At 37.7% G+C, this 11,613-nt stretch overlaps 1 protein-coding gene and 2 non-coding genes across 3 annotated transcripts; all 3 read left to right on the top strand.

Annotated features, from left to right (window-relative positions):
- The first annotated feature begins 513 nt into the window (after positions 1-513).
- RPL3 (ribosomal protein L3) lies at positions 514-7,766 on the top strand. Its single transcript, XM_032221392.1, has 10 exons — positions 514-606; positions 1,688-1,880; positions 2,334-2,502; positions 3,187-3,322; positions 3,857-4,043; positions 4,405-4,565; positions 5,457-5,558; positions 5,852-5,947; positions 6,466-6,585; positions 7,650-7,766. The coding sequence occupies exons 1-10, from the start codon at positions 604-606 to the stop codon at positions 7,692-7,694; spliced, it is 1,212 nt and encodes a 403-aa protein (XP_032077283.1). The 5' UTR covers positions 514-603; the 3' UTR covers positions 7,695-7,766.
- On the top strand, positions 3,137-3,186 carry LOC116511928. Its single transcript, XR_004255797.1, has one exon. It is a non-coding gene; the product is annotated as a small nucleolar RNA U82P (small nucleolar RNA).
- On the top strand, positions 4,165-4,258 carry LOC116511927. The gene has a single exon (XR_004255796.1). It is a non-coding gene; the product is annotated as a small nucleolar RNA U83B (small nucleolar RNA).
- Positions 7,767-11,613: the final 3,847 nt, after the last annotated feature.

Raw genomic sequence — 11,613 nt, 5'->3', positions numbered from 1 at the left:
CATTTCTTTCAACAGAGGGTTGTGTACTCTGCTTCTGGCTAGCTAATGAATGCAAGTCCAGAAGTTGGGTATCTTTGAATACTAAAATGCTAGTAACGTAGAAGGCTATCAAAGAGGACCTTCCAAATAAGTCTGAAGTTACAAGTTTGGGCTGGGTCTTGGAACTTTTTGTTGAGCTAGATGAGGAGTGGACGTTTTCCCACGGAACCACATGAGAAACTGGAACTGTCTTGGAGGGCCACTGCTGCCCCGCCCCCATCGCACGATTAAGACCAAGACATAATTTTCTAAGAGCTTGATTCCGAAGGTACGTTCATTCACAAGCAATTCCACGTGCTTGTGAATGCCTAATTGGTCCTTCGCTATGCAAGCCCGTCTTCTGCATTATTGAAGCTCTATCAGCACCCGTTGTCCCGCCCCACCAGCAATGGTATCACTTCCTTCTACCCTCCTCGCGACATTTCCCTATGCTGACGTACGAAGGACTTGAAAGGCGCATGCGTAAAAGCCCAGAAAGGCGTTTCGCCGTACCTCCCCGCGAAAAGGAGATAAATAGCGCATGCGCGGCCTTTGTCTTCCCTTCTGCGTCGGCTCGGACAGAAAATGGTAGGTGGTTGTGCGGGGCCTGCGATGTGTAATCTATTGCCATCGTTTCGAGGGTGTCTCTCACGTATAAAAACCCAGGTTTTTCTTACTCATATTTAATTAAAGGTACCCAGATAAGCATTTTGGGAGTAATTATGTCCTTATTAGATGAGAGACCCGGGCCTATTAAGGGTCTAAGAATTGGCCTACTGTCAAATCATTAGTTCTTTCTCCCTTTAAACGCACAGAATTAAGGATTTAAATTAAGACGTTCCTTTATGGAGGCTGGCTGGATTATTTGAAGAACTTTGCCTAGTTATTCAGGATATTAATGCAACAGCAGCTATTCAAATTGGGGCCTAGTTTATTTGTCAAGGCCACAAAGTGACTTTGTAAAGCTTTGAATAGGATGATTTCTGGGTTTACTGAATCTGTCGATTAATGGATGGGATTAGTGGCTATAATATTAAGATTTCTTTCCAGTTGTGTGAACATTATTTGCAATGCTGTGCCGTGATGGGGTATCATTTGCATTGCCAAAGTACTTGCCCCCCCCCCAAGTGTTATTGTCCTTTAGAATGATTAAATATGTGAAACCCCTGTAGGATTATCTGTTTATCCTCCAATAGAATTGTAGCACATGGGAGGAAAGTCAATTTTGAGTGTGATTATGATTCTTTAAAGTTATCCACATGCTCTGTTTATAGGGATGAGAAAAACAGACGATCAGAGAAGCATGTATATGTCTCTGCAATTCTTGTCCAGCAAAAATCCACATTCCCCTAAAGCTATTTAAAAGGGTGTATTTGGTATAGGGGGAAAAATAGTACAAGACATATACCTAATAACGACAATTGATAAGAGAAGTGAGTCTTTTGAAGTAAAATGTATAAACTTTCTTTATGGGCTAGTAACAGTCCTGGGAAGCTAATGCTTATGTTGCTTTATGCCTCAAATCTTAAAATTATTTTAGAGGAAGGATTCTAATAAGTGGAATACAACCTACTTTCTTATTCAGTAGAGGTTTGTTTTCTGCTTAAAAGGGGTCCATGATTTGAAATAATTTGTTCAATTTATGAGGAAAATTATTTTTTTCCCCTAGTCGCACCGCAAATTTTCAGCTCCCAGGCATGGCTCTTTGGGCTTCCTGCCACGTAAACGCAGTTCTCGCCATCGAGGAAAAGTGAAGAGTTTTCCTAAAGATGATGTTAGCCAGCCTATCCATCTCACTGCCTTTCTTGGGTACAAGGCAGGCATGACCCACATTGTCCGAGAAGTTGATAGAGTTGGGTCCAGTAAGTATTCCTTTACTCCGTAGATTTGGGGTGGGTGGGAGTGAAACTGGTGTTTGCCACCAGTGCTTAAGATGTATATGATTAAGATATAGCATCAAGATATCTTTCTGATGGAGATTAGGTAGACTACAATTGCTTAGCCAGTCAGCCTGCAGTTGGAGTACAGTTGGGAAGTCTTCCTTATGTTCTGTCTTCTCTTTCCGATTATGTAATGGTTTAACTTTTGCATAGGTATAAGAAAACATTTTCATCCTTTTTGAGTTTCCCATGGTAGTTTTCACTAAGGTGTTTAAATTAAGATGGGCATCTATAAATTTTATAAATAAAATAATTTAACTTGCAGAAAGGAAGGATTAGATTATTTCTGTATGTAGCCTTTTGCATTTTCCATTAATTATTAAAAAAACAAAACTTGGTGCTTTAAGGATAACTTCTGTAACATTTGATTCACAGAAGTGAACAAGAAAGAAGTTGTAGAAGCAGTTACTGTGGTGGAAACCCCGCCTATGGTCATCGTTGGGATTGTTGGCTATGTGCAAACTCCCCGTGGCCTTCGCACCTTCAAGACTGTGTTTGCAGAACACATCAGCGATGAGTGCAAGCGTCGTTTCTACAAGAACTGGTATGTTAATTGCATTTTTCTACATGTGAAAGTGCAAAATTTATAAGATTTGGCTGTATGATATTTCTGCCAGGGATTACACAATCTTGAGTCTGGAACTGGTCCATTTAAAACTATACTGAAGGGTCTGTTCCTGTTAGAAATGAAACATCTGCACTACACATGATGATTTTCTCGACGGGCGGACATAAGGAATCGCCTTTGGCGTTTGTTGCTGATTGTCGAGTGTGCTGAGTGTAGTTTTTATCATCCCGAGTGATTTCAGGGTGATGTAGTTTAAGAATTTCTGATGTATTCTTTGATTTCTCCCATATGATATAATTGGTAAATGAGTGATGATTCAGGAAGTTATTTTCACCAGGACATTTGGAGTCTTTCATATGAAGTGCAACTCTTGCCTATACATGTAAGGAAATTAATGTTAAAGTGAACCTGACATGTAATGAAAGACAAGATTATTTCTGTAAATATTAATGTTCTTTGGTGTTTGTGGCAGCTCCGCTCAGCATTGGCAGGTTGGCCATTGTCTGATGAGCTCCAGGCTCCGCTTGCCAGTGGAAAAGACTCCTTAGAAGCTGGCAATGAGCCTATTCAATCCCCTGGCGGTTTCTTCCACTCAGCCACCTCCCTGGGTGGGCTGATGAAGGACTGTGCCAATCCCCCTCTGTGCTCTGCTCCTTGAAGGCATAAGTCCAAGAAGAAGGCCTTTACCAAGTACTGCAAGAAATGGCAGGATGAGGAAGGCAAGAAACAGCTGGAGAAAGACTTCAACAGCATGAAGAAGTATTGCCAGGTCATCAGGGTTATTGCCCACACTCAGGTGAGTACTTACCTGTTTTCTCTCCATACATGGATTTATAGACACTGATGTCTTATCCAAGGAATTGCTGCTGTTATTGCTATTATTAAATTGAAAGCTGCTTAAGCATTTTATATTACTAAACACTTTGTAAAGCACAGTTGCCACATGTTCTATAGGAACTACATTGTCCGACTGGACATTTCATGGTAAAATATTACTTAACTTCCCTGAAGGATTTCAATTTTGTTGAGTATTTCACATTATCTATTTTGTTACTTATTCTTCTGCCTCTTATTCATCTGGGTCTTGCATATAAACAAACTGTTCATTGATTTTGGCAAGAGAAAGTAGTTGGGAATGCTGGTGCTTTTTTATTTTTGCTTTTTTAGCACTCTGGGTTTTGAGTGTGGCCTATTCTGAGAACGAACACTCATTCTTCATCTTTGGATGATTTCATTGAAGATGTTAATCTGATGGCAGGAAAAATTCACAGATGAATAAAAAATGAAGGCTCTTGTACAAACTATAATATTGCTTCTGTTGATCCATCAGATGCGCATGCTTCCACTCCGGCAGAAGAAATCTCACCTGATGGAGATCCAGGTGAATGGTGGCACCATAGCTGAAAAGGTGGAATGGGCCCGAGGAAAGCTGGAACAGCAGGTGCCCGTGTCCACTGTCTTTGGGCAGGATGAAATGATAGATGTCATTGGAGTCACTAAGGGCAAGGGATATAAAGGTAACTATTGCTTTTAGGTAAAACTATAGTGAAGCTGGTATTTCAAAGCTATGTAGGTTCTGGGGTAACTTGACTTCATGTTGAATTGTGACAAGGAGAGCAAACTGATCTGCACTAAAGTACTGCTCAGTGATGAGGACATGGAATATGCACTGGGCACAGTGCCTGAGACCCATGAGGAGTTTATTCCATGCTGCCTTCCTTCTGAGAGCAGCATCATAATGAAAGAGGGAAGGGAACAGGGTAGTCAGTAAAAAAACTACAGAGGCTTCCTGGGTAGTTTAGTTTTGTTTTCAGTACTTTCTCCTAAAAGAACTAGTAATTAACAGTAACTTGACAAGTTCTGTGTTCTTCTTCTTAGGTGTCACTAGCCGATGGCATACAAAAAAATTGCCCCGCAAAACTCATAGGGGCCTACGTAAAGTAGCTTGCATTGGTGCATGGCATCCTGCTCGTGTGGCCTTCTCTGTGGCTCGTGCTGGTCAGAAGGGGTACCATCACCGTACAGAAATCAATAAAAAGGTAAGTGGGTGTGCTTTAACATTTTGCAGCCTTGAGTTGGTGGCCACCCAGGTTGAAGCATTATTGCCACAGTCCCTTGGCATTGGCTGTACTCATTGCAGTTAGTATGAGTTGAAGTACTATTACTTCTACTTTAAAAGCTTCTGTTTGGTTTGGGAGAAACCGGCATATTGAGTGAGTTTGGATTTATAATTTTGAAAGGCATAGGCAATTGACTTACATTATTAATTGAAGAGTTGCAGTGCACTGTCACTTGTTGGTATTACAAAGGACAAATATAGGTAAATTGCTCTAGAAGAAATGGAATTCTACAGTGTACCATATTTTTTGGATTATTAAGACACATCTAAATTTAGAAGAGTAAAACAGCAACAAAAAAAGGGTTTTGGCTGTGTGCCCCATTTTCAGCCTTTTTAATGCTTATTTGGGGGGCGCTATTGAGGCTTTTTTGGCCCTTTTTTTTTTTTTTCAAAAAAAAAAGTCTTACAAGGACTGAAAAAAGCAAAAAAAATAGGCCTGAAAACCGGTCGTGCGGAAGACAAAAAATGGTCAACTGGTGGCCAGGGCTTCAGCAATATTTGCTCTATAAGATGCACAGACATTTTCACACCCTTTTGAGAGACAAAAAAGTGTCTTGCAGTCCGAAAAATATGGTAATTATGTGTAAAATGTTTAGCTAATATCAAATCTTTGATGGCAATTTACAGAAAAATCCAGTGGATGCTAATCAGAAGTCCACAAATGATAATGCAACTTTCAGATGCATTTTAGTTTGCAGTTTTCACTGCATATTTGCTGATAGGCTTTTACCTACCTGGGTAACAATGAGTATAGTTCTTCAGAATTATTTCTGTATTGGTGAACCTTCTTTGCTGTGTATTAATTTTTTAGATCTACAAGATTGGACAAGGTTACCAGATCAAAGATGGCAAGCTAATCAAAAATAATGCTTCAACCGAATATGATCAATCTGACAAGAGCATTAATCCTCTGGTGAGTTGTATTTAAAAGTTGGAAATTAAGGAAACTTTGAGTAGTAAAGATAGGGTAACCATGTTTTAATGGAACAGAATGGTGATCGGTACTGTTGGGTCTGCACTATAATAGTTTTTATTATCCCTTTTCCTTAGAATGTGTTTTGGAAGTTTTTATTTGATCATTAGATGCTCTGGATTCTTTGCCTTGAAAACCTAATGATTGAGTTTTTGGTAGAATCTCACTGGGAATAAGGGAAGCTGGCTTAAATGGTTTTAAAAACATTTTTTAAAAAAATCCTTACCACACAGGGTGGATTTGTCCATTATGGTGAAGTTACCAATGATTTCATTATGCTGAAAGGATGTGTTGTCGGGACCAAAAAGAGAGTTCTCACTCTGCGCAAGGTGAGTGTTTCAAAGTGAAATTCCTGTTTCCTTCCCCAGAAAGTAGTCAGACCTCCAATAAGTATTTACCATCTGCAGAAACGCCCCCTAGACAGACAGTAACTGACTGAGTTACATAGTCTAATTCTAATCATGTCTGTAAGAAAAAGAATGATTTAAGCATGGAAGCACTCCTAGGCTGCTCACTTATTTTATGTCTGAATTCATCCCTCTTGCACTAGGATTGGGTGGAGCACTCAAATCGCATCAAGCAGTTACTGTAGAGTTTGCATGTGTACTAGATAATCCAGCCCTTTCTAATGTGGACTCCTGCATATCTAATGTACAGCCAGGAGCTATGCTACCTAGAATTCCAGGAATTGTAGCCAAGAATTGGAGAGCTCTTAAGGTCTAAGAGGGCTGATATGTGCAATGGAAGCTGTAGGTTTGCTGTAACATTAACTGATTTGAATAGGGGCTAATGAGATTTCCAAATTGATTGTTAATCAGGTTTTTTTTTCTAATCCTTTCCTGTGTAGTCCTTGCTTGTGCAGACCAAACGTCGGGCCCTGGAGAAGATTGCCCTGAAATTTATTGACACCACTTCCAAATTTGGCCATGGACGTTTCCAGACAGCAGAAGAGAAGAAAGCTTTCATGGTAAGAGTTATTTCCTTTCAATTTGTTACCTCAGATAATGGTTTTACTTTGTCCTTTTTTGTGTGTATGTGTCTTCTGTTACTTTCTGTATCTACAGCATAATTCATTCCACAGTGTAGAGAGTAACTGTTGAAGGTCTGGGTAATAATCAAGGGTTGTATAAAATTTACTACCTAGATGAGTTGTGACTTCAAAATTCTGCTTTCATTATTGATAAGGATTTAATATAAATTGGAAGCTATACTGTTGTTCTGATGAAGATTATCTGGAATGGATGCCCATATGGCTTTCTTACCATTTCTGTGCATAACTTAAATTGTGACAAGAGGAAGGAAGTGATTCTATATTTGAAAATTCAACTCTACAGTTGAATTACTTTATACTTTATTCAGGTTTTCCATTTTTGGATTTGCAAGCCATTATGGGAGGAGACAACGTTACTTGTTGGCTACTTTTTCTTTAAACTCTTCCCATAGTTTTCACAGTATAAGAATTGAGAGCTGTACATACACTTTGCATGCCCATTTTCATATTAAGATTCTCTCTGCTATGTGGAAAATTAAAAATGAGTTACATATTTTTTGCCTTTAAAACTGACAGATTTATTATAGAGTTTATTATTTATTATTTATTTATTATTATTTATTATACATGAGTTTGAGATCTTAATTGGGAGTTGATTTGGTCCAATTCCTAAAGCAAATTTATTCTCTTTGCCTTCCTTGGCAAGTTTAACAAATTTACACTTCCAGTATTTTAACTATTGGAGGTGTAAAGGTGTTAAACTTGCTATGTAAATATAGTTGCTGAAGTTGTTTTTATAGGTTTCCATCTAACGTGTTTAAAACATTCCAAAACCAACATACATTAGATGTAGTTCACTAACCACGTTAAAATTCAGACAGTGCTACATCAGGTGTCCAGTAGGTGGCAACCTACTCTTACTAATTGCTGTTCAATGGAGTATTTTTGTCTCTTCAAAAAGGAAAAACCCCACCTAAAGTATCCTTACTGGTATCTACTATGTAAATTGAGATTTTTTCCCCCTCTCTCTCTCTTTTCAGGGACCACTCAAGAAAGACCGTATTGCCAAAGAGGAGACTGCTTAATATCTGGTGTATTGTGATTTTCATCAGTAGTTTATAATAAAACTACAAATAAAGTCTTTGTTTTGCCTTGTTCTTATAGAATTGTTTCTGTTTATCAGTGTTAAATTAGGCTTTAATAGCACATTGCTTAATACCAGCAAGTATTGATCTATATGCTAAGTAGTTGTACTGTCAAGGAAAAAATAAAGAGTAGTTGATACCTGATTCTGGAAGCCATTGAGCTATATTAATTGAAATTTATTTGGCTTTCCAGTGTTTAGGAAAGACTTTCTACTTAGTGGAAATATTTGCAATTGATTTTGACAACTTTTGTACATGAAACAATATATTGCATTTCATTAAGGAAAATATTTGAAGCAGACATTTGATGTGTGATATTTTAAAGAGCGTTATGCAGAAAGAATCTGTGGAGGCAAAGTCAATCCCCCTGGCATGTTTTGTTCTTAATGTGATTGCAGAAGTTGAGACTCATTGAACCAAGACATTTTCATGGTGACGTGTTATGTTCAGCAGTGCCCAAATTAGAGTGAGGCATGCTGATCTATTTTGTGTTCCAAAATATTGATGATTCTTTGAAAAGATGTCAAAACATGAAGTGTCTTATTTTTGCACTTGGCAACTTCCTTACGTTTTAAAAACAATCCAGCAACTATAAAGATTGATATGAATGTGTAGTCAGAGTTGATAACTTAGAAATCGCTTTGCAGCCTTGATCTCTCAACGCTTCTGACACTTTGAAGGGAGATAGCCAGGAAATCCAAAGGTTGTAGGATGGATAGTAATGGCATTTCAGGAAAAGATAAAAAATAAAATGACATAATTATTGCATTGTTGCCAAATAAAACATGGATGTAGGCACTCTGTTGGAGGCTTTTCCCTTCCAACTTAAAAGTTCTGTAACTGGAAATATGTGAAATTTTCCACATATAAACTAGTTTTAAATGAAACAATGAGATCACTAGTTTCAGGTGGATTGGAATATGTTTGAAATAAAATATGCATGTTATGGTCAGACATGTTTTGGAATGGGTGGCAGTTCAAAAAGGAAGAAAATAGTATTGGGAAGATCTGCGAGAGAAGGGATAGGTGGCCAATTGAGAAGAACCAGTTTGGTCAAATGGTTAAGGCACCAGGCTAGAAAGCAGGCAACTGAGTTCAAATCCTGCCTTAGTCATGAAAGTTAATAGAGTGACTTCAAGCCAGTCACTCTCGGCCCCCCGGGTTGTTGTGGGAAAACAGGAGGAGGAAAGTGTGGGGCATGTTTGCTGCCTTGAGCTATTTGTAAAAATAAAGGCCAGATACAAATGAACAAATAGGCTTTCCTTGGAAGGTAAACACTGGGGGCACATTAGGAAAAGGGAGGCAGCTTGGAGTACAGTTGGAAAAAAGATGATGGACCACTTTATGATAGATAACTACGATACCCTTCTACATGATTTTGTGTTTTTGATGAATTTCTGAAGCATATCTTTTGTACTTGAATCTAAATATTTTCCATTCAGCACATCCCTAGCATGGTATAGATGTAGAAAATAGGCATTTTGCAGAAAATAACCAGCCTACCGTTTATCTTGATTTATTACCTGTATGTGCCATCAAGTCACTTGACTCTTAGCAACTAAATAGATGTCCCTAACTTAGTATTTCAAGTCTTTCAAGGGTGCGATTGCCCCTGCTGTAATGATGGGAGTTCCACCGCTTTAATAATGGTCATACCTGCCTTTCTTAGCATCACAGCCTTCTCTAGAGAGCTACAAGTCTCTGGATAATGTGTCCAAAGTAGGATAATTGGAGCTTGCCTCATTGATATCATGCTAATTATTAATTCTTACATAAAACATGTTGTGTCCTGTCTTTGTTGAGCTCATAAATCAACATCTTTTGGGGGAAAAAATACTAAAGCCATTGGATAAGCAGCTCTAAGTGGGTTGGGTGTGGGTGTTTCATATCAATGAGAACATGACAAGACCTCTTTGCTAAGCCTGCCCTTAACAGGAATAATAATTTGGCAATAGGGTTTTTGGGGGGATCTCAGAAAAGCTCAATGTGAGGTTAGGAAGAGAGATAAAACAATTACTAAACATGATCAGTCACATTCTTCCCCCAGGAATGGTGGTCCAACAAAAATACAAGAATAAAAAATGGGATGTTACAAACTATTCCAGAACAACAGCAAAGAATCTGCAAGGCATATTTGCATTTTCTAAAGTCAACATTTTAAGAAGAATGAGCAAGAATGACGGACGAATAAGGGGGAGGGCAAAAAACATGCTTGTCGTTAGTGCTGCCTGTTTGCTAATGACCATTTTAATGGTTCAGTAGGCTTTCAAGATAGCATTCTGTGGACAGATTAAAATAAGAATTCTAAATTCTACCCACAAAATTCTACTGGAGAATGTCAAGATGTCTTCTGGGTTAAAGCTGAAACAAGTTGTGCAATCCAGTAATCCACAAATGTGCTCTAGAGTGATTGGTTAAATTAAACCTTGACTTCATACCAACTTAATCTTTGTGGTATGTCTGAATCAAGATGTTAATGCAAGATAGTAAAACAATATCAAGGTGAAATACTTTTATAAAGAGGAATAAGTCAAAATACTTCAAGCCAATAATAGAGCAGTGGTCACCAACTGGTGGTCCGCGAGAACATTTTGGTGATCCACAGAAAAATTGTTTGCATTTTTATATTGCATTAAATACTATTCATCTTTTTTTAAAAAAAATCCATATTAGTGGTCTGCGGGATTTAAAATTATGAATTTAGTGGTCCCTGAGATCTGAAAGGTTGGTGACCCCTAATAAAGAAGATAAAGAGTACAGGTATAGGATAAGTTTTAGGTCATTTACTGCTAAAGGAGATGCCATCAATTAGTAAATCAAAAGCATCAGATAATTTTTCCAGCAAAGACAGTGAATGTTGGGCTCATGTTCTGCATAGATAGGAGACTACACTTTAATCAGAATCTTCATATCTTATTATTCTGTTAATAGGACTTAGATGTTGCTCAGATGACACTATACTGTGTCTAAACTCTGTAGGATCATGGATACTTCTAAAGAATTTGCAAACTTTCACCACTGTATGATGATTACTCATTGTGATTGGAAAGATTGATGCTGAAAGGCTGGAATAATGGAATATACAGTGGATGGGAAATGTGAATAAACCAAAGGAATTTCCACCAGCATGATGCAGTGATTCTGGAAACGTGTGATATAAACATCCCTTTCTATAGAAGGGATGCAGAAGAACAAGTTGGTTGAATATGCAAGTGAATGTATAAATGGCAAAATAGCATTTGCTCACATTTCAATAGTTTTATTGCAAATTAATGACCATATCTTAATAATACTATCATCCTCAGTTTACAGAGATATAGGAGGAATTGAAGTGGATAAAAATATTTGTTATACTATTTTACAATTGAGATAAGATAATCACTGAAAAACCATCACATTGTTTTTATATGGTACGAGTGAAAGGAAAACAGAGTGGCATCAATAATCTTGAACCACATACTGCATTATTATGTGGTGCATTCAGGCATCACCTCCAATCTCTACAAAATGCAGTGGATGCTAAAAGTTATTTCCCATCTATTATCTTAAGTGTCATAATCCTCATTTAAAGTTAGTCAATATACTTTATTTCTGCAGGAGAGAAGTTTTGCATTTGCTCAGCTACCGTAAGGAAATACGTAGCATGGTCAATGTTATGGATAAGGGGGGTGATAACAGTCCTAAACAATAATTTAATGGAGCTTTTGAATTAAAATTGCTTAATGTTTTGGGAAAATGGAACAAAATAGTTTGACGTGGAGGTCATGAATGAAATTTAAGTATTTAAATATTTAAAACTTTAAAAATTCTACATTGGTATACTTATGCCAATTATACTTCATAAATCAACTTTTTAAGT

The sequence above is a fragment of the Thamnophis elegans genome, chromosome 7 (assembly GCF_009769535.1).
Source record: "Thamnophis elegans isolate rThaEle1 chromosome 7, rThaEle1.pri, whole genome shotgun sequence".
NCBI lineage: Eukaryota > Metazoa > Chordata > Lepidosauria > Squamata > Colubridae > Thamnophis > Thamnophis elegans.
Note: the sequence above shows the minus strand (reverse complement) of the source record. Positions and strands in the feature narration are given on the sequence as shown.